At 39.4% G+C, this 27,765-nt stretch overlaps 1 protein-coding gene across 4 annotated transcripts in view; it reads right to left on the bottom strand.

The window, feature by feature from the left end:
- Nucleotides 1-1,866: 1,866 nt before the first annotated feature.
- MND1 (meiotic nuclear divisions 1) overlaps nucleotides 1,867-27,765 on the bottom strand; it is a 70,583-nt gene continuing 44,684 nt past the window's right edge. For 2 of the 4 annotated variants that reach the window (XM_058436839.1, XM_032148450.2), the window contains exons 5-8: nucleotides 22,954-23,028; nucleotides 19,932-20,046; nucleotides 8,227-8,271; nucleotides 1,867-2,212 (exon numbers count right to left, since the gene is read on the bottom strand). In XM_058436839.1, the coding sequence (XP_058292822.1) occupies nucleotides 2,106-2,212; nucleotides 8,227-8,271; nucleotides 19,932-20,046; nucleotides 22,954-23,028 (342 nt within the window). In that variant the 3' untranslated portion in view covers nucleotides 1,867-2,105. The remainder of the gene's footprint in view (nucleotides 2,213-8,226; nucleotides 8,272-19,931; nucleotides 20,047-22,953; nucleotides 23,029-27,765) is intronic. The other 2 variants (XM_058436841.1, XM_058436840.1) reach the window with 2 other exon arrangements.

Below are 27,765 nucleotides of genomic sequence, written 5' to 3'. Positions count from 1 at the left end.
AATAATTTTTAATAAAAATGTTTTTGTACAGCTGTATATGTTTTAAACTAAATCTTTTATGAGTCAAAACATTTAAAAAATTTAAATTTATAAAGTAAAAAACTGTAGTAAGCTAAAGTTATTACAGGAAAAAATAGTTTTATAAATTGAGTGTAGCCCAAGTGTACAGTGTTTACAAAGTCTAGAGTAGTGTGTAGTCATGTGCCTAGGCCTTCACATTCACCCACCACTCACTCACTCAGAGCAGCTTCTTTTTTTTTTTTTGAGATGGAGTCTCACTCTGTTGCCCAGGCTGGAGTGCAGTGGTGCAATCTAGGCTCACTGCAACCTCTGCCTCCCAGGTTCAAGCGATTCTCCTGCCTCACCCTCCTGAGTAGCTGGGACTATCGGCGCATACCACTACGACTGGCTAATTTTTGTATTTTCTTTTTTAGCAGACGGGGTTTCACCATGTTGGCCAGGATGGTCTCAATCTCTTGACTTCGTGATCCGCCGTTCTCGGCCTCCCAAAGTGCTGGGATTACAGGCGTGAGCCACTGCACCTGGCCACTCAGAGCAACTTCTTGTCCTGCAAGCTCCATTTATGGTAAGTGCCCTTGACAGGTGTGCCATTTTTATCTTTTACACTGTTTTTTTTTTTTTTGAGACAGAGTCTCACTCTGTTGCCCAGGATAGAGTGCAGTGGTGCAATCTCGGCTCACTGCAACCTCTGCCTCCTGGGCTCAAGCAATTCTTGTGCCTCAGCTTACCTGAGTAGCTGGGACTACAGGCATGCGCCACCACACCTGGCTAATTTTTTTTTATTTTTAGTAGAGTCAGGGTTTTGCTATGTTGGCCTGGCTGGTCTCGAAGTCCTGACCTCAGGTCATGTACCTGCCTCGGCCTCCCAAAGTGCTGGGATTACAGGAGTTAGCCACTGCGCGCAGTCCTATACTGTGTTTTTACTATATTTTTTCTATGTTTAGATATGCAAATACTTACCATTGTGTTACAATTGCCTACAGTCTCCAGTACCATAATATGCCGTACAGGTTTGTAGCCTAGGAGCAATAGGCTATACCATCTAGTCTAGGTGTGTAGTAGGCTATACCATCTAGCTTTATGTAAGTACACTTTGTGATGTTAGCACAATGACAAAATGGCTTAATGATGCATTCCTTAAAACATTTCCCCATTTATAAGTGACACATGACTGTATATCATCTTATAAAAAGTGCATAAATCAAGACAAATGGCCATGCACTTGTTGTTTCTAGGAGAAAGGTATCAAAAACTCAAAAGAAAAAAGTAGTTTTCATGTCTGAGGAATTACCACTTAACTAAATTTGAGGAATACCAACTTTCTGTATTTTTTTTTGTGGGAAATTTGCAAAGATAATGCAGAATACTGAGTTCGGTCACTGTTGGGAAATAGGAGAGCAGCCATTAGGATTTTAAAGGTTATTTCCAAGCATTTAGGTGTGTGTATATGTATGATGGATCCTTCAAATACACTTTTTTTTTTTTTGAGACAGAGTCTTGCTCTGTTGCCCAGGCTAAAGTACAGGGGCACAATCTCAGCTCATTGCAACCTCCACCTCCTGGGTTCAAGCAATTCTTCTGCCTCAGTATCTCAAGTAGTTGAAATTACTTTTTGTATTTTTAAGAGAGATGGGGTTTTGCCATGTTGGCCAGGCTGGTCTTGAACTCCTGAGCTCAAGTGACCTGCCTGCCGCAACTTCCCAAAGCGCTGGGATTACAGGCGCAAGCCACCATGCCCAGCCCAAATACACCCTTAATAGTTAATATTAATATTTAAACAAAACTAAAGCATTATCACGTCATGGTTTTGATCTTAAAAAAAATCATTTGTAAATCTGCCTGGACTGAGATGGATGGCTTTATTTGTATTGTCCTATTTTGACAAGCACCGGGGGGATATGGTTATCATCCTGCTTTTGATCTACCAAAAGGGGTGAAGAACATCTGCATTTTACACTTTATTTAACATTAATAAAATGATAAATACAGTTACAGGCAAACGAAAATTCAGTACACTTAGTTAGATAATAGTTTAAAATTTACATATTCACAAGCTTGTAGATCCTTCACCACCATGGAATATTTTAGTCTATGTAGTCAAAGTCTTCTGGAATTCCAAAAGTTTTATCAATTTTATTTTCTTCAAACCCAAATTTTCTTTTGGCCCAAGATTTTATTGCAAATATGTTATCTATAAAGAAAATTGAGAAATAATTTTGAGAAAAACACAATCATAAAACATTTCAAGTATAATTATCTTCATTGTTCTTTTACTTCCTTCTATTAACTTTCAGATATATCAAAATAAGGAGTTTTCTGTATTTTTAAGAGTAATGGCAACTAATTAAAAAGTACTTAAGGCCAGGTGCGGTGGCTCATGCCTGTAATCCCAGCACTTTGGGAAGCCGAGGCGGGTGGATCATGAGGTCAGGAGTTTGAGACCAGCCTGGCCAATGTGGTAAAACCCATCTCTACTAAAAGTACAAAAATTAGCTGGGCATGGTCAGTAGCGGGCACCTGTAATCCTAGCTATTCGGGAGGCTGAGGCAGGAGAATCACTTGAACCTGGGAGGCGGAGGTTGTAGTGAGCCGAGATCACACCATTGCACTCCAGCCTGGGCAACAGGAGTGAAATTCTGTATCAAAAAAAAAGTATTTAAATACTGTTATGAACAAGTTAATAGATCTCATACTTAAAAATTCTGTAAGCTGCTTGCTGCTAAATACCAGACTTAAGAATAATACAAAAACAGGGACAGGTTAATGGTGTCTCTTCTACATTTCCACAGCAGAGGCCAGGGCTGTTGCCTCAGGAATTAAAGTTGCTCCTGTTCCCAAAGGGAACACATTCTCTCCAGACCCTTTTTCCTGTCCCACAGACAGTAATGGCTTCCAGACAATCAGGCCAGTACTAGGGAGAGGGGGTGGGGAGCAGGGAAAGGGGTTCTCTTAAGACTAAGAACAGAAATGTCCTCAGCATCCCCTGGGGGGATTTAAAATGCATTAACGACTGAAAAAAAGTGGTATGTCTACTTCAAGGGATTTATCCCAAGGAAATAAAACAATCTGTGTACAAGGACTTTTGGTCAAGGGTCTTTATCCTAGTGCCATAATAGAAAAAATAAAAGCAATCTAAATGTCTACTCATCAGGAAGCTAGTGAGGGAGGCAGGACCGTGCCAGTGTGCTCACAGTGGCTGCACTGGGGATGGTGGGAGGAACAGTGGATTTTTTTCCTTTTTTTTTTTTTTCCTTGAGACAGGATCTTGCTTTGTCTCCCAGGCTGGAGTGCAGTGAGTGGTGCAATGTCAGCTCACTGCAGTCTCTACCTTCTAGGCTCAGGCAACCCTCCAACCTCAGCCCCACGAGTAGCAGAGACAGCAGGCGTGCGCCACCATACCTGGCAACTTTTGTATTTTTTGTAGGGATGAGGTTTCACCATGTTGCCCAGGCTGGTCTCGAACTCCAAGCCCAAGCAATCCACCCACCTCGGCCTCCCAAAATGCTGGGATTACAAGTGTGAGCCACTATGTCCAGCCTTTTCTTAATTTCATACATTTCTTTAATGTACATACACAACCTTTATGATGAAAATGTATTATACACACAGAAAAAATAATGGTATAAGACTTTATAGCTTGTCAGGGTATTCTGTAAAATGTTAAACACTCTATTAGTAGTGATAATGAAGTAAAGGGTGAGAATAGGTTCTTCTGGAATGTTATGGGATGAATCATTTCCCTCCAAATTTGTATGTTGAAGTCCTAGCCCCTACTACCTCAGAATGTGACTATATTGAAACAGATCTTTAAAGAGGTGATTAAGTTAAAATGAGGTCATTGGGGCGGGCCCTAATCCAGTAGGATTGGTGTCTTTATAAGAAAAGGATCACGAGGTCAAGAGATCGAGACCATCCTGGCCGACAAAGTAAAATCCTGTCTCTACTAACAATACAAAAAGATTAGCTGGATGTGGTGGCGTGCGCCGGTAGTCCCAGCTATTCCGGAGGCTGAGGCAGGGGAATCGCTTGAACCCGGGAGGCAGAGGTTGCAGTGAGCTGAGATCGCGCCACTGCACTCCAGCCTGGCGACAAAGCAAGACTCCGTTTCAAAAAAAAAAAAAAAAAAAAGAAGAAGAAGAAAAGGATTGGCTGGTTGCAGTGGTGGCTCATGCCTGTAATGCCAGCACTTTGTAGGGCCGAGGCAAGCAGATTGCCTGAGGTCAGGAGTTTGAGAGACCAGTCTGGCCAACATGGTGAAACCCCGTCTCTACTAAAAATACAAAAAAAATTAGCCGGGCATGGTGGTGTGAGCCTATAATCCCAGCTACGCGGGAGGCTGAGGCAGGGAAATTGCTTGAACCAGGGAGGTGGAGGTTGTGGTGAGCTGAGATTGCACCACTGCACTCCATCCTGGGCGACACAGCAAGACTCCATTTCCAAAAAAAAAGGGAAATCTGGACACATTGAGAGACACAGGAAAAACTGTGAGAGGACACAGGGAGAAGAAAGACCTACAGAAGAAACCAAACCTGCCAACATCTTGATCTTGAAATTTGATCCTCCAGGATGGTGAGAAAAATTTCTGTTGTTTAAGCCACCCTATCTGTGATATTTTGTTCCGGCATCTCTAGCAAACTAATACGTGGAGTTTGGAGTTTGATCACTTTTTAAAATGTTTTTTCTATGGAAGTTTATTTCCAAGTGTCAAATATTGATAAACACCTTTCTGGAATGAATTTTATGGAGAATACTACTGCATCAAATAGAATAATGTTAACAAAATTAACTTCTTTCAATCAAAGTGTTATGGAATGTCAACAGATATTAAAATGATCTTTACTCTTTGTAACAATCTAAAATGAATCTTTACTTTTCCTAACAACCTAAGAGAGAATGTTAAAATAACACCATAAGATATTCTAGGATAATTTTTACCAGTCTCTGCCCAACCAGTACATTCTTGCTACTCACATCCAAATGTTATGTCTGCTGCTACATAAGACAAGTATCAGGTGCACTGCAGGTATTACAGAATGTGAAAAACCTATGCCTTCAAGTTGACATAAGAGCGAAAAAAAATAATTTATTACTAAACAATTACAAAGTGATAGGTGTCTCAGAGAGAAAAGGCCAAGTCTTATATGTATAGCTTACAGGATAGGCTTCATGAATATAGAAAGATTTCTAGGAAATGAGAGAACAGATACAACAATGTAGGAAGCTTGCAGGAAACAAACTTCAAACCTGGATCAGAAATGAGAATGAGGCACCAGGGTAAGACTATTGAATAGCCTCTACAGGAAGGATTTCCTGATTCATAGGAAGATAAGAAATCATTTCACTATAAATGTTTAAAGGTTAAAAGCAAGAAAAAGAACAAATAAAAACCTCTCCACAACAATGCCTAATGGAGCAATTCAAAGAAGACTCTGATTAAACATTTCTTTGGGCCACTGGATGTCGGCCTTCAAGATAATGTCACTGAGAATCTTGATAGTTCATTCTCTGTCAAATAATTTCCCTATTTAATGTAGAAATTTTTATAAATGGATATAGAATAATTTTTCTCTTTTAAAGAAACAACCTTAAGACTGACAGAATTTCTGTTTGATTTATACGGTGGCACAGCAAAGATACCTATAGGAATAGGATGGGCAGTATCATTTGCAATGAATCTAGGTTAGGCCCTCACAACACCTATCCCGCTTCACTCATTAAGATCCCTCTCATATGTGTTTACAAAAACCTCACCATCTTAATTATTAAGCAAGGTTTCATATGACATAATTGAAGTCACACTTAAAGTATACTTAATATCACAAAACATTTAGATGTGGCATTTCTATACTTAGACTCTGAGGTAATCTCTCATCCTATGAAACTGAGATACTGAATTGTTGAACAGTATATATTCTCAATTCTAGCTACATTTTTAAGGACTTTTTTATTTTCTTGAGACAGTGTCTCACTCTTGCTCAGGCTGGAGTGCAGTGGCACGATCTCAGCTCACTGCAACCTCCGCCTCCTGGGTTCAAGCAATTCTCCTACCTCAGCCTCCTGAGTAGCTGGTATTACAGGTATGCACCACCATGCCTGGCTAATTTTTGTATTTTTAGTAGAGACAGGGTTTCATCATGTTCGCCAGGCTGGTCTCAAACTCCTGACCTCAAGTGATCCTCCTGCCTCGGCCTCCCAAAGTGCTGGGATTACGGGCATGAGCCACCATGCCCGGCCAGGACTTTTTTAAGTGAAAAGAAAGCAAACTTTCTTTCTATATGATAATTTTAATATGAATATTAAACTTTAAAAGCTGTATGATAAATAAGACTGTGATTTCATTAAAAGACAAACTAAAGGCCAGTTATATTGATTTTCCCAATCTACCTAATTCTAAAATAGACTAGGAAAAAAATAATTCTTATTACTGTTTTCTTTTTGTTTGTTGTGAAGGTGGCAGTTTTCTGAGGTGTGATGCTTTCTCTCTTATCTCTGTCTTTTCATAACACGTTTAAGCTGGAAGCTGGAAGGAGTAAGCTGTAACTTTAAATGGAAATATAGTTCTTAACAGCTGTTTCTGCTGTTCTAAAAATATCTTTCTTCCTCATGGTTTTAAAAGTCCCAGGTTCTTCTGCAGCTTAATAGGATAGGAAAAAAAAAAAGCCATTCCAAATGTTTTTCCAATTATAATTTTGGAAGTTTATGATCAATTGGAAAACATGAACTTTTTTAAGAGAAGAAAAGGAAAAGGGGAGTATTTATCTACGTGTCCAACATGGTGCTGAAGGGCTTACAAACTCTCATTTAATCCTCCCAAAATGGGAGGTAGGTATTATTTATTCACGATGAACAGATGAGGAAGTAGGCTGAGAGAGGGTCAAGAGGTCACACAGCAAGTAAGGAGAACAGCTTGGATTCTTTTCAAAGCCACATTCCTCCCACTACACACACATGCTGCCTGTGCCTACTGTGTGCTGAGCCTCTTTGTTGAGAATACTGGGGGTAATTACCTTGGATTCCTATCTTATTTTTAACCTAAAAATCCACATTTATTTATGCTTTGTGGGACACTTATTTCATGTCAGTTTGCTGTTTCACTCTCTGTTCTTATCACTAAAGCATTACCTTACTTAAGAAATAACTTTGTAATAAATAAAACTGCAATTTCAGAAAAAAAAAATCCAAAAGGCCAATTATATTGATTTTACCAATCTATTTAATTCTAAAATAGAGTAGGAAAAAAATAATTATTATATTTTTTGTGTGAAACAGAGGCCTGGACAGGGAGTCAGAGAAACCTGGCTCCAGCGTCTGTTCTTCCAGTGACTAATCGCCTTTGACTAAACATCGTCACTTTAAGTCCAGCCAAAAAAGCTGGATTATAATTCCTGTTCTGCTGTCTGACATATGTGTAGCCTTGGACTCCTGAGGGTCTTAGTTTTGTCTCCTAAATTAGGGATAATAATCATATCTACCTCACAAGATCATCATGGAGATAAAATGAGAATGAACCATAGACATTACAATAACTGGCAAATAGTCTTCAACAAAACTTAGCTATTATTATTATTATCAAGACAATAAATCTTTAAGATTTCATTATCTTAAAGTGTATCTTACATTAATATATATGAAAGTTGGGCCGGGCACGGTGGCTCACGCGTGTAATCCCAGCACTTTGGGAGGCCAAGGCGGGCGGATCACGAGGTCAGAAGATCGAGACCACGGTGAAACCCCGTCTCTACTAAAAATACAAAACATTAGCCGGGCATGGTGGCGGGCACCTGTAGTCCCAGCTACTTGGAGAGGCTGAGGCAGGAGAATGGCATGAACCCGGGAGGCGGAGCTTGCAGTGAGCTGAGATTGCGCCACTGCACTTCAACCTGGGTGACAGAGCGAGACTCCGTCTCAAAAAAAAGAAAGTTAAGTGATTAGCCCAAGTGACTTATCTTGGGAAAAGTTGCACAAAAGTTAAACTGGAAGCAATCATTAGTTTTACAAAAATATCTTATGCTTTACAAAATGACTCATAAGATTTTTTAAAAAACCTTAAATAACTGAAATAATTTAATATGTAAACATTTGAGTAATGCATATATTTTTCATTAACGTCCTTTCTTGAACAAAGCTAGCACAAGGTATCTGAATTTCACATCACAGTGTGAAGGGAGTTTAGCTATAGTTTATCAGCATTATTATAGTACATACCAGTCCATCTGTTAGCAGCTTCTTTGGCTACTTTATTTGCTTGGCCTGAAAAAAAAATTATATATATAAAATGAAATGTATTTATATATATATATATAAAATTATCTTTAGCTATGTATACATTTATATTTTTTCATATGAACAAAATTTTTATAAAATTTATGTATAAAATGGCTATGAAAAAAGCAGAAATAGTGACATAATATTGTATTTTACAAACTCTTGCAAATTCCCAAGGAAATTTAGGGAGTTGCAGTAATATTAGTAATTAATGGAAAGTCAAAGTGAACAATTTCCCTTTCCTAAGTGTCCATCATCATTGTACTTGCTCCTTTAAAGACAACATGTAAGTTTAAATGAGATGTTTTTCAAACAACTCACCATACCAAGATACAACAAAATAAGTTAAATTTAACGATAAGAATTTTACTATATAGGTATTATAAGACCACGATAAGTGTGACTCTAAAAAAAATTTTAGTGATAAGAAAGTAATCTCATAGCAGGAAGTATTTACTTTTACTTTAGAGTTAAATACACATCGTGCTATCAAATGTATCTGTATGTATATTACGTACTTCAAGTTAATCTGCACAGCACATAACAATGCCATGATTAATGGGGCATTAACTATTACTTACAATGATGGCATTTTTAATTGAAAGATAATTTATATGTCACAAAATTCAGCATAGTAAACTATATAATTCAGTAATTTTTATTTATTTATTTACTTATTTAGGGACTGGGTCTCACTCTGTCTCCCAAGCTGGAGTGCCAATGGTGTGATCATAGCTCACTGTAGCCTCAAACTCCTGGGCTTAAGCAATCCTCCTGCCTCCGTTTTCTGAGCAGCTGAGACTACAGGCATGTGCCACCATGCCCAGCTCATTTTTTATTTCTTGTAGAGATACGGGTCTTGCTATGTTGCCCAGGTTGGTCTCCAACTCCTGGCCTCAAGTGATCCACCCCATCTTGGCCTCCTAAAGTGCTGGGATTACAGGTATGGGGCACCAAGTCTGGCTTTCAGTGGTTTTTATGATAGCCACAAAATTGTACAACCATTACTACTATTTAATTCCAGAACACTTTTTCATCACCCAAAAAAAACTCTTGTGCACCTTAGCACTCACTCCACATTCCTTTTCCCTCCGTCCCCTGGCAACTACTAACCTAGTTGCTGTCTCTTCTCTATGGATTTCCCTTTTGTGTACATTTAATATGAACGAAACATACGATATGTGGTCTTTTAGGTCTGGCCTCTCTCACTTAACACAATGTTTTCAAGGTTCATTCATGTATCAATACTTCATTCTTTTTTATGCTAAGTACTATTTTACAATTTGCTTATCCATTCATCAGCTGATGGACATTTGGGCTGTTTCTGCTAATACGAATAATTTTTGTGTGGATATATTTTCAATTATCTTGGGTATATATTTTGGGGAAGAGATAAATTGTTTGCCAAAGTGGTAGCACCACTTTATAATACCACCAGCAATCTAAGAGTTCCAGTCTCTCCACATTCTCATCACTTATTATTTTCTATTTTTTTTTTTTTGAGACGGAGTTTTGCTCTTGTTGCCCAGGGTGGAGTGCAATAGTGTGGTCTTGGCTCACTGCAACTTCCGCCTCCCAGGTTCAAGCAATTCTCCTGCCTCAGCCTCCCGAGTAGCTGGGATTACAGGCATGCGCCACCACACCCAGCTAATTTTGTATTTTTAGTAGAGATAGAGTTTCACCATGTTGGTCAGGCTGGTCTCCGAGTCCCAACCTCAGGTGATCTGCCTGCCTCGGCCTCCCAAAGTGCTGGGATTATAGGCGTGAGCCACCGTGCCCGGCCTCATTATTTTCTATTTTTACATTATAGCCATCCTAATGGGTGTTCATATGGTTTGGCTGTGTCCCCAATTCAAATCTCATCTTGAATTGTAACACCCACAATTCCCACGTGTTGTGGGAGGACCCCAGTGTGAGGTGATTGAATTATGGGGGCAGGTCTTTCCTGCACCGTTCTCATGATAGTGAATGAGTCTCACAAGATGTGATGGCTTTAAAAATGGGAGTTTCCCTGCAGAAGCTCTCTTCTCGTCTGCCACCATGCGAGATGTACCTTTCACCTTCCGCCATGATTGTGAGGTTTCCCCAAACACGTGGCACCCTAAGTCCAATAAACCTCTTTTGTAAATTGCCAAGTCTCAGGTATGTCTTTATTAGCAGTGTGAAAACAGACTAATACAAGTGTGAAGTAGTATCTCACTGGGGTTCTTATTTGCATTTCCTAATGATTTTGTGCATCTTTTCATGTGCTTATTTGCCATCTGTGTATCTTCTTGGGGGAAGTGTCCATTCATATCCTTTGCTCATTTTTCAATTGGGTTGTCTTTTTATTGTTGTATTATGAGTTCTTTATATATTTTGGATACTAGACACTTGTCAGATAGAGGACTTGTGAATATTTTCTTCCATCCTGAGTTCACTTTTCACTTTCCTTTTTTCTTTTTGTGATGGAGTCTCTGTCACCCAGGCTGGAGTGCAGTGGTGCAATCTCGGCTCAGTGCAACCTCCGCCTTCCTGGTTCAAGCGATTCTCCTGCCTCAGCCTCCCGAGTAGCTGGGATTACAGGTGTGTGCCACTATGCCTGGCTAATTTTTGTATTTTTAGTAGAGATGGGGTTTCACCATGTTGGCCAGGCTGGTCTCAAACTCCTGGCTTCACATGATCCGCCCACCTCGGCCTCCCAAAGTGCTGGGATCACAGGCATGAGACACCACGCCCAGCCTCTTTTTACTTTCTTGATATTCTACAAAACTTTTTAATTTCGATGAAGTCCATTTATCTACTTTTTCTGTGGTTGTTTCTGCTTTTGGTGTCATATTCAAGGAATTGTTGCTTAACCCAAGGATAAAGAAATATAAATCCGGCCGGGCGCAGTGGCTCATGCCTGTAATCCCAGCACTTTGGGAAGCCAAGGTGGGCAGATCACGAGGTCTGATCAAGACCATCCTGGCTAACACGGTGAAACCCCGTCTCTACCAAAAATGTAAAAAATTAGCCTGGCGTGGTGGTGAGCACCTGTAGTCCCAGGTACTCGGAGGTTGAGGCAGGAGAATGGCCTGAACCCGGGAGGCAGAGCCCGCAGTGAGCCGAGATCACGCCACTGTACTCCAGCCTGGGCGACAGAGCGAGACTCCGTCTCAAAAAAAAAAGAAATATAAATCTGTTTTCTTCTAAGAGTTTCATAGTTTCAGCTCTTCCATGTAGGTCTTTGATCCATTTGAGTTAATTTTTTTGATTTAAGGTGGGGGTTCAGATTAATTCATTTGCATGTGGATATCCAGTTGTGCCCAATACCATTAGCTAAAAACATGATTTCTTTCCTGATTCCATGGTCTTGGCACCTTTGTTGAAAATCAATTGGGTTTATTTCTGGACTCTTGATTCCATTCCATTAATCTATATGTCTATTCTTTTTTTTTTTTTTGAGACAGAGTCTCGCTCTGTCGCCTGGGCTGGAGTGCAGTGGCATGATCTCAGCTCACTGCAAGCTCCGCCTCCTGGGTTCACGCTATTCTCCTGCCTCAGCCTCCCGAGTAGCTGGGACTACAGGCACCTGCCACCATGCCTGGCTAATTTTTTATATTTTTGGCAGAGACCGGGTTTCAGCGTGTTAGCCAAGATGGTCTCGATCTCCTGACCTCGTGATCTACCCGCCTCGGCCTCCCAAAGTGTGTATGTCTATTCTCATACCACTACCATACTGTCTTGATAACTGTAGCCTTGTAGCGAGTTTTGAAATTGGGAAATTTGAGTCTGTAACTTTGTTCTTTTTCAAGATTCTTTTGACTATTCTGGATCTCTTGCATTTCCATATGAAACTTAAGATCAGCTTACCAATTTCTGCAAAAAAGCAGCTGAAATTTTGATTGGTTTAGCATTGAATCTGTAGATCAATTTGGGGAGTATTTCCTTAATAATATTGTCTTTCAGCCGGGTGCAATAGCAATACCTCACACCTGGATTCCTAGCACTCTAGGAGGCTGAGGCAGGAGGACTGCTTGAGCCCAGGAGTTCGAGACCAGTCTAGCTAACATAGTGGGACCCCGTCTCTACAAAAAATATAATAAAAAAAAATTAGCCAGGTGTAGTGGTGCACACTTCTAGTCCCAGCTACTAATTTTTTTCTATTTCTCTTTCGTCTAGCTAAAGGTTTGTCTACTTTGTGATCCGCTTAAAGAACCAATTTTTGGGCAGGGTGTGGTGGCTCATGCCTGTAATCCTAGCACTTTCGGAGGCCGAGGCGGGCAGATCACTGGAGGTCAGGAGTTCGAGACAAGCCTGGCCAACATGGTGAAACTCCGTTTCTATTAAAAATACAAAAAAAAAGTAGCCAGGCGTGGTGGTGGGCACCTGTAATCTCAGCTACTCAGGAGGCTGACGCAGGAGAATCGCTTGAACCCGGGAGGCAGAGGTTGCAGTGAGCCAAGATCGCACCACTGCACTCCCACAAGAGCGAAACCCTGTTTAAAAAAAAAAAAAAGTCCGTGCGCAGTGGCTTACGCCTGTAATTGCAGCACTTTGGGAGGCTGAGGTGGGCAGATCACGAAGTCAAGAGATCGAGACTATCCTGGCCAACATGGTGAAACCTCGTCTCTACTAAAAAAAAAAAAAAAAAAAAAAAAAAAAAGCTGGGCATGGTGGTGCCTGCCTGTAGTCTCAGCTACTTAGGAGGCTGAGGCAGAAGAATTGCTTGAACCCAGGAGGCGGAGGTTGCAGTGAGCTGAGATCACGCCACTGCACTCCAGCCTGGGCGACAGAGCAAGACTCCACCTCAAAAAAAAAACAAAAACAAAAAAACTAATTTTTGGTTTTGATTTTCTCGTTTTTCATTTCTCTTTGAATATATTTAAAGTGTCTTTGTCTAGTAAGTCCAACACGTGGGCTTTCTCAGGAACAGTTTCCATTGAAAACAGTTTCCATTGAAACATTTTTATTCCAGTGTGTGAGCCATAGTTAATTTCTATGTCTTGCAATCTTTTTGTTGCAAACTGGACATTTAAAATAATGTTAGCCTGAGTAACATGGTGAAATCCTGTCTCTACAAAAAATACAAAAATTAGCTCAGCATGGTAGCATGTGCTTGTAGTTCCAGCTACTCAGGGGACTGAGGCAGGAGGATTGCTTGAGCCCAAGAGGTTGAGGCTGCACTGAGTCATGATCATGCCACTGCACTCCAGCTGAGGCGACAGAGTGAGAGTGTCTCAAAAACAAAAAGTAATAATTAATTTAAAAAATAATATAAGGCTACGTTGTAATCCCAGCTACTTGGGAGGCTGAGGCACGAGAATCACTTGAACCCGGCTGGGAAGCAGAGGTTGTAGTGAGCCAAGATTGTGCCACTGCACTCCAGCTTGGGTTACAGAGCAAGATTCTGTCTCAAAAAAAAAAAAAAATATATATATATATATATAGCAACCCTAGAAAGCAGATTCTTCCCCCTTCCCCGGATTGTTGCTTGTAGTAGTTGTTACAATTTGTTTAGTAATTTTCCTGAACTCAGTCTGTAAAGTCCGTGTTCTTAAGTGTGGCCACTGAAGTCTCTACTTGGTTAGCTTAGTGGTCAAGCTATTAATTGAACAGAGATTTCCTTAAACGCTTGGACTAAACCTCCATGAAGAGGCTCTCTTTTCCAAAGGGCTCAGCCGTCTTTGCTAAGAGGGTTTGCGTGTGCTGCGACATGCGTTCTCAGCAAGGCAGTTTGTAACTCTGACTCAGTCTTTGCTTCTTGCTTGCACAGAGCATCAAGGTCAGCTAGATGTGGGGACTGTCCCAGGTCTTTACTGAGAATGTGAACAACCCTAAGCATGCATGTAGGCCTTCTATATTTCCAGGAATATGTTGCTCTTCAAGGCTCTCATGAACATATCATTTAGTTTCTCCTTTTTTTTTTAGAAGGGTCTCACTCTGTCACCCAAGCTGGAGCACAGTGGCGCGATCATGGCTCACTGCAGTCTTGATCTCCTGGGCTCAAGTGATCCTCCCACCTCAGCCTCCTGAGTAGCTAGTACTACAGGCACATGCCACCATGCCTAATTTTTAAATTTTTTAAATAGATGGAGTTTTGCCATTTTCTTCAGACTGGTTTTGAACTCTTGAGCTCAAGCAATCTTCCCAAAGTGTTAGAATTACAGGCATAAACCACTGCATCTGGCCCTTCTAAGCTTTTTGATTAGTCTACTGTTTGCCTCAACTGTTACTCATCAACAATGATTAACTGAGAAGTTAAAATTATTGTTTATAATTGTTATAGACAAACACTCCCCACAGAGAGGATTTTAGCATTGGGCATACCCCAGGCCAGATCAAATAAAGACAGTTTTTCCTATTGGTGTCCTCCAGGGAACCAGCAAACATGTAAATAATGACAATTCTTTGGGATCAAGGCTCTTACAGAGCTCCAGCTGCATTTTGCTCCCCTAGACAGTAGGAATGCAGGGTTGTTATCCCTCAAGGTCACTGCTGAGGTGAGAGTGGGAAATGAGTATAGGCAAATTCAATACCACAAAGCTCATTATTCTTACTCAGAGTCTGCTAATTTTCCTCAGTAGGCTCCTGTAAGCCTTTGGTGAATTTCCAGAGTTCTGAAAAAGTTGACTACAACAATTTTTTCAAGTTTTCAGAAAGGGCAAAGTTTCAGAAGTCCTTACTCCACCTTTTTACTGTCATCCTGGCATTTTTTTCTAAGAAAATTACTTAAGTACCTCTAAGATATTTTCAAGTATTTTGGTGGGAATTTAATTTCTACTAACATGTTTTATCTGGTCACATTTGAATAATGGTCAGAATAGCTAAATTTAAAAATTGTTTAAAGAATTGTTGCTTTTAAATATCACTTCTTGGATATTGCAATTAATGTCTGTTGTTGTTGTTTTGAGACTGTTACGCTCTGTCACCCAGGATGGAGTGCAGCGCGTGATGTTGGCTCACTGCAGCCTTCGCCTCCCCGGTTCAAGCGATTCTCCTGCCTCAGCATCCAGAGTAGCTGGGATTACAGGTGTATGTCACCATGCCCGGCTAATTTTTGTATTTTTAATAGAAACAGCATTTCACCAAGTTGGCCAGGCTGGTCTCAAACTCCTGACCCCTAGTGATCCGCCTGCCTCTGCCTCCAAAGCAATTAATCTTCTAAATACTTGCTTAATGATATCAATAATTCAACTGGCATAATTAAATATACGTATTTCTCACGGGTGTTAGTGAGAAATAAGAAAATACATAGCCATGCCCCGTATGAACAAATGGTTATGGCTACAGTCACCAAATTGTTCTCTGAATAAATCATGACAGACTTAGAGATAAGCCTGAGTGATATAATATGGGGGGCTATAGCCATGCTACTAAGAACCAAATCCTATTAAAATCAATTTGTGAAACTCATAAGCCTTTAATCCAGTATAATCTGTTCTGCGTTAACATGATAGCTGAAATCCCATGAAACCCCTATCAAAAAGTGCATTTTAAAAACAATAATTTCATTGAGGAATGGAGATTTGGGGTGAGTAGAGGTTAAAGTCTTAAGAAGTTCTCTAAAGTTAGTGATAAGGGGATCACTGGCATCTACTACTTAAATATTTAAATTTCTTGGATTTGTAGGTTTATACTTTTCATTGAATTTGAAAAACTTTAGCTTTTATTTCTTCAGATATTTTTCTGGCTCAGCAACCTCTCCTCCCACCAAAACATACTCCATTTGGGAATGTAATTACACATATATTAGGTCCCTTGAAGTTGTCTTAAGGCTCACAGATGCCATTTTCATATTTTTTAAATTTTTATTTTATTTATATGGGAGTCAAGGACTCCATACGCTGTCCAGGCTGGTCTCGAACTCCTGGGCTCAAGTGATCCACCCACCTTGGCCTCCCAAAGTGCTGGAATTACAGGCGTGAGCCACTGAGCCTGGCCCCATTTTCATATTTTTTAAATTCTTTATTTTCTGTGTTTCATTTTGGATGTTTCTATTGCTATATCTTCAACTAACATCAATTCTTTCTTCTGCAAAATTTAATCTGCTGGTAATTTACCATAGTGTATTTTTCATGTCAGACATTGTAGTTTTCATGTCCAAAAGTTTGACCTGGGTCTTTTTTATATCTTCTCTATTTCCACTTAACTTTTTGAACATATGGAATACAGTTATAATAACTTTTTAAATGTTCTGGTCTTCTGATCCTAATTTCTGGGTCAGTTTTGACTGATGGAGTATTCTGCTCATTATAGATCATGTTTACCCACTTCTCTCCAGGCCTGGTAGTCTTTGCTTGTATGCCAGACATAATGAATTTTATCTTGCTAGATGTTAATCCTTTTTCAAGAAACAGGGTCTCACTCGGTTGTCCAGACTGGAGTATAGTGGCATGACCATAGCTCACTGCAGCCTTGAACTACTGGGTGCAAGCAATCCTCCCATCTCAGCCTCTCAAGTAGAAAGGTAATAAAACTGGAGGAAGAAAACTTGACTAAAGTGCATGCCAGCATGACCAGCTAATTTTAAATTGTTTGTAGAGATAGGGTCTCACTCTCTTGCCCAGGCTAATCTCAAACTCCTAGCCTAAGCCTCCCAAAGTGCTGGGATTACAGGCACGAGCCACTGTGCCTTGCAAAAAAGGTGATAATCTTTAATAAATTTTTAAAAATGCACAAAGCCAGGAAGGAAGGATTCTTACTCTCTCATTCCCAAGTAAAAAATATATCTCTAATAGACTCCATTACAAGTTCTCCAGGATCCATCTTTACATGGTTGCATAAATAACTATTAAAAGATAACCTAGTCTGATGTTGATGAAAAATGATAAAAGCCAAGCATGGTGAATCACACCTGTAATCCCAGCACTTTGGGAGGCCAAGGGGAGAGAATTGCTTGAGGCCAGGAGTTCGAGACCAGCTGGGCAACACAGCCAGACACCATCTCTATAAAAAATAAAAGTAAAAGTAAACTAGCTGGGTGTGGTGGCATGTGCCTGTAGTCCCAGCTACTTGGGAAGCTGAGGTGGGAGAATGACTTGAGCTTGGGGGGGTTGAGGCTACAGTGAGTCCTGATCATGCACTGCACTTCAGCCTGGGAGACAGAGCAAGGCCCTGTCTCCAAAAAAAAAAAAAAAAAAAACTCACTGAAAACCAGAAAATATCAGGTTTGCTCTCTCAGTGAGACCTCATATACTGATATACTCATTCACAATGGCGTGTTTTCCTCGGGTTGGGAAATAAATTTCCAAAGTTATAAATTCAAGGGTTAAGATAGACAGCAGAATGCAGGCAACCAGTTTAAAATTTCAGTTGCTACCTCCTCAACTGTGTTATTCCACCCCCCAGAAAGTTCACTGTCCTTTGTATACCCTGAACTTCTTTTCTGAAGTTTTATTACCTAAGAGGTGATGTGTTTGCCAAAAGTGCTACTTGAATCAGACCTACAAGGAATGGCAACATCTTAAATTACATGCCTAAAATACAAGTTTTCCCCACTTCATGAATCGGTCTGGCACAATTCCCTATCCCTGTTAATTTCCTGAACCTTAATGTGATCCACCGGCTCAGGGTCACTATCAGTGTAGGTTACAGTAGTTTAGTAAGCCTAAATAAGAGTTTTATTCATTCCTGAGTGGGCAGAATGTATCAAAATTAAGAAAAGGACTGGGGAGTCAATTGCAGGTGATGTCAGTGAGGGTCACCTGCCCAAGGAAATAGCTGTGGCAGTACAGCTGTGGAGTGGTAAAGCTTACGTCTTTTTGGGTATACCTAAGAGTTGTAGGTCCTAGACATAAAAGAGAATGAAACAGGTAAGCAAAGAGGTAGCACACCAAAGAAAAAGTACAAGAATCACACGAAACTGAAATCAGGAAAAAAGGCAAGTAAGAGTAAATGAAGGGTCAGATTTGGTTATCGTGAAACTCAGATTTTTCATGATGAACTGCTAGAGGGCACAGTCATGCTATCCTGAAAATAAATCACCTGAAAGTATTCAACCTAGTTAAGAAAACTGTTTGAAGTTCTCTTGCAAGAGAATGAGAAGGTGCTCTAGATAAGGTACACAATGTTCTAAGTCCTCCTGAACAAGCAGTCTGTTTCCTTTTGAAGATGAATCATACGCAGGCCTAGCTTCCTAACAGTAACCTTCTACCTGTGAAGTACTCTCCTGTTGTGATGTGCTTGTGCTCACTGAGGATCATCTGGTATTAGTTAAAACTTGCAAACAGATTAAGGTGTTTATTTTTGTAGGTGTAGATTTGATTAGCACTTTCTTCTGCAGGATGATGACAAATGAATCTGTGGTCAGCATAAAAAAGCTGACATGTCTCTCCAAATACTTAATTTACAGACAATGACTGGCTCAGGGAGTTCTTCTGCCTCCAACTTTCTTTGTTAATCACCCTGGGTAATCAGCTGAACCAGTGGCACTACATATCACCACCTAGGCTATGTACTCCATATATGTGAATGGTGCCTCCTGGAGTTGTGCAAAGCAGTGACCTGTCTGTAAAATGAAGTTTAACTTTAGATTTACACTAACTGAACTGCTTAAAATTCTTTAATTGTAAAGACCACTGCCAAGGACTAGGCCAGCTTAGTTGCAATCAAACTATCCTCAGGTTAATTTTAACATAACAAATATTTTCCATTTCTTTCAAAGCCTTCTATCACACACTATAATATCAGTTTTTCTATAAGTTTCACTTGGTAAAGTTTCCTAAATAAAAGACAGGCTAAGACAGAAAATTATTTAAAAAGTTATAAATATTTTCCCAAATAATTAAATGCTATGTCTTTATAATACACTCTTTTATCTCCTCAAATATTCACATTTCTATCTTTAAAAAAATATAAACATTATTCAAAACAAGGCTCTGGGGACTCTGGTCTAAAAGAAGGAAAAAAAATCACTGGTATATTTAAAAGGCAACTCAATGTACAGACTGATTTTCTGCAACTTGCAAACTCTTCTACTTATGGTATCATTTTTCCTAGAAGATAATGATGGATTTCTTTACAGAATCAAAGTTCTTGAGGCCAAATTAGCTCTTTTTCTGACTCCTCAGTTCTCTAACCTTATATTTTATGTCTTTATCCTTCTATCCCACACATCTTCCTTAATTTTAAAATGCTTATAATTTCAAAGTTGTCACTGTTCAATGCTCTAACATTAAGACTTCTCTCTTTTTTTTTGAGACAGAGTTCTACTTTGTCACCCAAGCTGGAGTGCAATGGCATGTATAGCACACTGCAGCTTCAACCTCCTGGGCTTGAGGGATTCTCCCACCCCAGCCTCCCGAGTAGCTGGGACTACTGGCATCTGTCACCATGCTTGGCTAATTTTTGTGGGTTTTTTTTGTAGAGATGGGATTTCACCATGTTGGCCAGGCTGGTCTTGAACTCCTGAGCTCAAGCAATCCACCCACCTCAGCCTACCAAAGTGCTGGGATTATAGGCGTAAGCCAATGTGCCCGGCACATTAAGACTTCTTAATGGCAATACTAAAGCAATATTTTCCTACTATGTTACAAATACAAAATTAGAGTATTACAAAGAGAATACTATCTTAACTGGTTTTATTTTCTCATATACATGGAGAATGGTTAGAAGGCAACTAGAAATATAAAGTCTTTTTCATTATCAAAGTTCAAGATCCCTAAGGTATGACACAAACTTACGTATTTCTTCCACGACTTGTGGATCACAGTCTTTGTATTTTTCTACTTCTGCCTTTAGCTGTTCCCTTTGGTCTCGAAGTGAAGAAAGCTCTTTTGCTAGCCTGGTTCGCTCTTCCTGCATTCCAGATAGTTTTATGTTCAATTAAGACAAACAAAATTCTATATGTTGTAAGGTAATACATTTTATAACAATTTCATTTTATTTCTTATAAATGATATGCATTAGACTTTTGACATTATATATATAAGTATACACACACAGATATTCACATATAAGAACAAGCTCAATTCTCATCTTTCCTGAAATCTCAAGTATCTTTTATATATATTGAATAACTAAATGAGAGTTAATATGTAGAACGGAATGATCATAAATAGGTGAGAGGTTCATGTTAGAACTCTAAGATGACCATGTCGTCGTATGTTAGAGAAAAAAATTATACTACTTTTTGAGTAGTTTCACAAGATTATGTCTATATGTGTGAGTACCATTTTAAGACAACATCGATCGTTATACAATTATCTTTAAAAGTGTTCTAGACAATTTTTCAATTTTTAAGAATATTTTAATATATCCTTTATATTTTATATACATTTAAAGAAATAATACAATTGTAGCTTGAGGCCTCCCACCACCTATTCTTTAAAGGTAAACCAGAATAAAGCTTCAAAATACAATATGATCCAATAAAAACCATTTGAAATGTCTAGCCATATTTCTCACTAGCAGGTAGAAGTCATAGTGCTATACATATTCAATTTGTATTTCTGAAACCTGAAAAGTAAGCCCAAACAAAAACCAAATGTTGACAAAGATTATAGTACAGAATCATAGGATAAATCCGAGGCAAAATCAAGTAAAGTTCAAACTGCCTAACACGACTCTTAAGGTTGCCAGCTACCTTGTATTTTTCTATTTGTATTTTTCTACTTTGCTTTTAGCTGTTCCTTTTGGTTCCAAAGTGAAGAGCGTTCCTTTGCTAGCATTTGTACAAGAGACTGCATATACAGAGCAGCACGCTCAGAAGCAGCACAGCCCAGCAGAACTCTCAGCAGTGAGGAAAAGTTTCTAGATCTGCACTCTTCACTGCAAGACCCACTAGCCACATGTGGCTACTCAATATATGCAATGTGGCCACTGTGACTGAGAAACTAAATTTAATTGTAGCTAATTTTTATTTAAATATAAATAGCCACACATGGTTAGTGTATATTGTATTAGCACAGCTCAGGAGAGATTTTAAAATAACTAGAATATAAGAAGATGGTCATTATTTGCCATCAATACCCAAATTATACATGCTTCAAAAGGAACACTGTCACCAAATGTGGTGGTGCCTGCCTGTAGTACCAGCTACTCAGGAGGTTGAGGCAGGGGGACCACTTGAGCCCAGGAGTTCAAGGGCAGCCTGGGCAATACAGAGACACTCCATCTCTAAAAAAACAAACCAAAAAACAAAACAAAACAAAACAAAATCAAGAGGAGAAAAAAAGACAGGAGAAGCAGAGTGGTGAACATCCAATGTGAATATAATGATAGTTCTCCAAGTATAATGCATTCAAACAATCTTAGACAATCACTATCACTGAGATATTTGCCAAAGTATTTAACCTCTTTGTACCTCCGGTTCCTTGAAAGCAAAATGGAGACAATAACGGTAGCCACCTCCCTAGACTGCTGGTAGGATTCAATAAATACACAAAATCCATTTAGAACAGTAGTTGCCTGGCTCAGAGTAAGCAGAATACACATGTCAGCTATTTTTCTTCTTTACCAACAGCAGGATCACCACCATCATCAAGAATAATATCTAGCAGATAGGGGCTAGGTAGTTCTGAAAAGTCCTGGCTGGTAAGATCAGGATGAGCACAAGACTTCATCTTTCTTAGGAACGTTTCTGAACCACTAAACTCTTCTGATATCTGCAGGCGGCAACTATGTTTGCTAGTGGGTTTTTCCCCACAAGATGCACTTGTTCCAGTGGATTAACAGTAGACTGGCTGACAACTTCTGGGCAAGCATATGTCACCATTAGTTGAAGGTAGTTCTACAAGTTATTGCCAGTGTTTAAAAAAAACAAACAAAAGGAACAAATAAAGAAGTGGTAGTTGCTACTGTCAACTGAAGAGGAAATAGAACAGCTTCACGTTATGCCCAGTTTACTTTTCCTTGAATATTCTTCAGAAATGACTATTCTCCAATTCCTATCTGTGACTGTGCTGATGATTCACATAAAAGAATATACGTGAAATAACTTTGAAAGCATAAAGCCGCTGTAAAGCTTTGCTATATCCCTTTCTACTATGCGACAAGTTTTCCAGTTGCTTTCTTTCCCAATCAAGTGATACAAATAGAGACCCGGATGAAATGCTTAGTGGTTCATTTTGATCTTCAATATTTTTTAAAGTCATAAATCTATAGTTTAGATAATGATGAAAACAGAATGTGAAATGATTTTTCAAAATCTCTAACCTAATACTTAGAAAAATATTATACTTTAAAAAATAAAATAGTAGGTCAATATTTATTTTAAAAATTTTAAAATATTATAAGGCCAAAGATACTATGTTGATGGTTTTCAGTTTGTTCTATGCAAAAAAAATTTTTAAAAGACTCTTAAAAATTTACATAAACATTTATATAGGGCTTACCATGTACCAGGTCCTCTTCTAGGTGCTTTGCAAATATTAACTAGTTTAATCCACACAATAACCCAATGAAGTATAATAGATTTTGTTATTCCCCATTTTGCAGTAGAGAAAAGTGAAAACAGAATTTAGGAGACTTTCAAACCCAGGCAGTCTGGCTCTAGGGTTTATGCTTCTATGCTATGCAGCCATATATAATAATAATAAAATCTAGACTCACAATTAGTGAATCCTACGAGATCAAACGTTCCTATCCTTGGCTATGATCCCCTTCTCTTCTGGTAGAAATGCATCCTTCTCACAGGAAGCTCTGTGTCCTTACTCTAATATTTAGAATTGCCATTATTAAAAGAATCTATAGACACAAACTTACCGTTTCACATCGGCCAATTTTAGCTTTCTCAATGCTTTTCTGTAGGCTTGCATGCTTTTGACTTCCCTCAGACAACTAGAGAATCAAAAACAAATAAAACAGCTTGCTAAGATAAACTGACATGTAGTAGTTGATGAAAACAAAGTCCGCGGGGTGTGGTGGCTCACACCCCAGCACTCGCCCCAGGCCGAGGCGGGCGGATCACAGGGTCAAAAGATGGAGACCATCCTGGCCAACATGGTGAAACCTTATCTCTACTACAAATACAAAAATGAGCTGGGCGTGGTGGTGCACGCCTGTAGTCCCAGCTACTCGAGAGGCTGAGGTTGCAGTGAGCTGAGATTGCACCTCTGCACTCCAGCCTGGCGACAGAGCAAGACCTCGTCTCAAAAAAAAAAGAAAACAAAGTCAAACACTATACTGGGAACTAATTTCTCCAATTGAAGAAAACCAAGGACCATGAATCATTAGGGTACACTGAAAAAAAAAAAGAGTTTAAAAAACATTTTGTTTTTATTCCATGCAGATAGAGAAAAAAAATATCATGCCTTTAATCTTTTCCACAGAGTCTCCATTTATTAGGTTCCCCACTCCTACTCCAAGTAACTTGAGGTCTATTATTTAGTTAGAAATTGAACTTGAAGGCCAAGCACGGTGACTCATGCCTGTAATCCCAGCACTTTGAGAGGCCAAGGCAGGCAGATCACATGATCCCAGGAGCTGGAGACCAGCCTGGGCAACACGGCAAAACCCCATCTCAACAAATACAAAAAAATTTAGCCAAGCATGATGGCATGAGCCTGTAGTCCCAGCTACTTGGGAAGCTGAGGTGTGAGGTTGTGAGGACTGCTTGAGCCTGGGAGCTTCAGGCTGCAGTGAACTGTGATAACCCCACTGCACTCCAGCCTGGGTGACAGAGTGAGACCGTTTCAAAAAAAAAAAAAAGAAAGAAATTGAATTTGAAAATCCAAAAAAATCTTTTATATAAATTCTCTCTGCAAATTTTATTTCACTTCTGACTAAAGTCTTTTCAAAATACCTGACTTATTTCACTAAGTCAATAATAAATTTGTCACTTATTATTAAAGTACTTTATAAGGAATTGCATAGTTACATATTATGTTCTCAAAGAAGAAAAGAATCTGTTAGCCTGTTGCCAATTTTAGCTATGTTTTATATCTTTTTCTCTTTTTTTTTCTTGAGACAGTGTGTCACTCTGGCACCCAGGCTGGAGTGCAGTGTCACGAACATGACTCCCTGCAACCTTTGCCTCCCAGGTTCAAGCCATCTTCCAACCTCCACCTCCCAGTAGCTGGGACTGCAGGTGTTCACCACCACAATCAGCTATTTTAAAAATGTTTTCTAAAGATGGAGTTTCGCCATGTTGCCTAGGCTGGTCTTGAACCCTTAGGCTCAAGCAATCTTCCGACCTCGGCCTTCCAACATGCTGGGATCACAGGTGTGCACCCTGGTACTCCGCCTGTTTTATGTGTCTTAAAAGTCATCAGTTCAAACTTTTTACTCAGCTTAGAAAGTAGGTAAGTTATATGTGGAAATGGATTAAATAATACTAGCATAAGGAGGCTACAGATATTGAATGTTGATTGGCATGTGGGTAGGCCTACACATCAAAAAGGACTGATTAATTTCAGAGTGTTGGCTTCTTTTCTCAATTTTATTAATCTCACCTGGGTCTACAAGTAAACAGATAATCACAGGGAATTCCGAATACCAAATTCTCCACATCTTTTGCTATAAACTAGTTAGAAATTACAGATTCATGTGATTAGGTAAGGGCCTTCTTAAAAAATATTCCACTCTTCCCTCACTCTTGAATTATAAACATTTAGAAAATAATTAATAATTGGATAGATTTAATTTCTGTTGGCTGATTATAAAAAACTAACTGTTTATGGCCGGGCATGGTGGCTCACACCTGTAATCCCAGGACTTTGGGAAGCTGAGGTGGGCGGATCATGGGGTCAGGAGATCAAGACCATCCTGGCTAACATGGTGAAACACCGTCTCTACTGAAAATATAAAAACAAAATTAGCCGGGTGTGGTGGCAGGAGCCTGTAGTCCCAGCTACTTGGGAGGCTGAGGTGGGAGAATGGCGTGAACCCGGGAGGTGGAGCTTGCAGTGAGCTGAGATCGCACCATTGCACTCCAGCCTGGGTGACAGAGTGAGACTCCATCTCAAAAAAAAAAACTAAACCGCCCCCCCCAAAAAAACAACAACAAAAAACTAACTGTTCACAATATGATCTAGTTATATGTAAAGAGTGGATAATATTTAGATACTCTTTTTTGCTTAAAATTCAGAAATACTATCTTCAAAAAGTTAGTAGGTTTACCCTTGCTTTGGGAAATCTTTCACTTCTCAGTACACATAAAGGGACTGTTGCAAGCTTTCCTTTAACAGTTCTCCAGTCACTGATTCTAATCCATAGCATGAACAAGATCTATAGATAATGCCAGGCAGACACCACTACAAACCAGTTATACCTCTCCTTGCGAGTAATTATCTTCCTGAGTTAAAAAAAAAAATCTTCTCTGAGATATATATATATATATATATGTGTGTGTGTGTGTGTGTGTGTGTGTATGTATGTATGTATCTATCTATCTATCTATCTATCTATCTATCTATCTATCTATCTAGGACAGAGTTTCACTCTTCTTGCCCAGGCTGGAGTGCAATGGCGCAATCTTGGCTCACTGTAACCTCCGCCTCCCAAGTTCAAGCGATTCTCCTGCCTCAGCCTCCAGAGTAGCTGGGATTACAGGCACCCACCACCACATCCGACGAATTTTTTGTATTTTTAGTAGAGATGGGGTTTCGCCATGTTGGCCAGGCTGGTCTCGAACTCCTGACCTCAAGCAATCCACCCACCTCAGCCTCCCAAAGTGCTGGGATCACAGGCGTGAGCCACCACACCCGGCCAGAGTCTAGTTCTTTTAAAAAAGAGTTCCCATTTATAAAATAAAGTCATAACTTAAAAGTTAATATTAGCCTGACCAACATAGGGAAACCCTGTCTCTACTAAAAATACAAAAATTAGTCAGTCGTGGTGGCGCACACCTATAATCCCAGCTACTCGAGAGGCTGAGGCACGAGAATCGCTTGAACCTGGGAGGCGGAGGTTGCAATGAGTTGAGATCGCACCACTGCACTCCAGCCTGGGCAACAGGGTGAGACTCTATCTCAAAATAAAAAAAATTTAAAAAAAGAAGTTAACATTCCATCCTGAAGGACCTACCTGAACTAATTAAAATATATACATAACATTTAAATTTAGGAGTAAATAATTTTTTCCAATTAAAAAAACGCATATTTTAGCATAACATTTTCCCATTAGAAGTGTTTTTAAAATAACCAGACAGGTAGACATTATCCAAAAAGTTACTAATTATATAAAAGCCAATAATTAAAGGACATTTTATATATATATATTTACACACACACACACACACAAATATATATATATATACATATACACTTTTTTTTTTGTGAGACGGGCTGGTTCTGTTTTTTTGTTTTGTTTTGTTTTTTGAGACAGGGGCTAGAATGCAGTGGCCCGAACTCGGCTCACTGCAACCTTTGCCTTCCGGGCTCAAGCAATCCTCCCACCTCAGCCTCCCAAGTAGCTGGAACCACAGACACATGCTACCATGCCCGGCTAATTTTTGTATTTTTTTTGTAGAGATGAACTTTGTCATGTTGCCCAGGCTGGTCTTGAACTCCTGGGCTTGAGCAATTCGTGCACCTGGGCTTCCTAGAGTGCTGGGATTGCAGGCATGAGCCACCACACCCAGCCAGGATATATACCTTAATTATATTAATTAAGAGCCTTTCAGGTACTATACATCTGTTTGGAATTATTTACAACTTAAAAGCATTTGAAAGAGAGCTCATTCATAAATTCCTTAATTATGAAAATAATCTTACATATTTCAAATGTGAAGCATGGAATTTATGCTTTGTCATTTAAAGTATCTTGGTAACAGAGGAAGGCAAAATCCAAATGATGTTATTAAAGGAAAAGCTTCTGCTAATTATCCTAAGTACTGAAACAATTTGGTTCAACTCAATAGTGAAGGATTCTTGGCTCACTGCGTAGTTCTTAAAATCCCAACCACTGGAAACAACCAATGAAAGCAATTCTTGTGGGGCTGCCCATGCTATCAGCTTTTCATCTATACAACTGCACTACTGCCATAGTTCCTAACCTACACCTTGGAAATAAACCAAATGTAGTCCTCAAGTGATAAAAGCTGAGATTTCTAGTCACCGTATATAAACTATCTGAACCAGTAGTTATCAAACTTTAGCATATAGTGGATCCCAAAGGGCTTTTTAAGGCACAGGTTGCTGGGCTCTACCTCCTGAGTTTCTGAATAGCACATCTGGGGTGGGGCCCAATAATGTGCATTTCTAGTATGTTCCCAAGTGATGCTGCTAGTTGGGGACACCACATTTCTGAGAATTAGTGAACTAAACAAGAATCTATTTTCTTACAGTAACAAACCCAACTAAAACACACAGGATATTTATATATAGAAAAATATTATCTAGTTCACAAAGATGAATTACTGCTAAATACTGTAGCCCAAAGTAGAAAATATCTTAATGTTTGTCTTTAAAAGAAATACAAAAGTCCACATTTACAAAAATAGAGAGGTGATAGCCTATATTTTTAAAAAGGCATGGGCTGGGCGCAGTGGCTCACACCAGTAATCCCAGCACTTTGAGAGGCCAAGGCAGGTGGATCACTTGAGGTCAGGTGTTCGAGACCAGCCTGACCAACATG

The sequence above is a fragment of the Hylobates moloch genome, unplaced genomic scaffold, assembly GCF_009828535.3.
Source record: "Hylobates moloch isolate HMO894 unplaced genomic scaffold, HMol_V3 SCAFFOLD_3, whole genome shotgun sequence".
Lineage (NCBI taxonomy): Eukaryota > Metazoa > Chordata > Mammalia > Primates > Hylobatidae > Hylobates > Hylobates moloch.
This window is presented reverse-complemented; position numbering and strand designations above follow the sequence as displayed.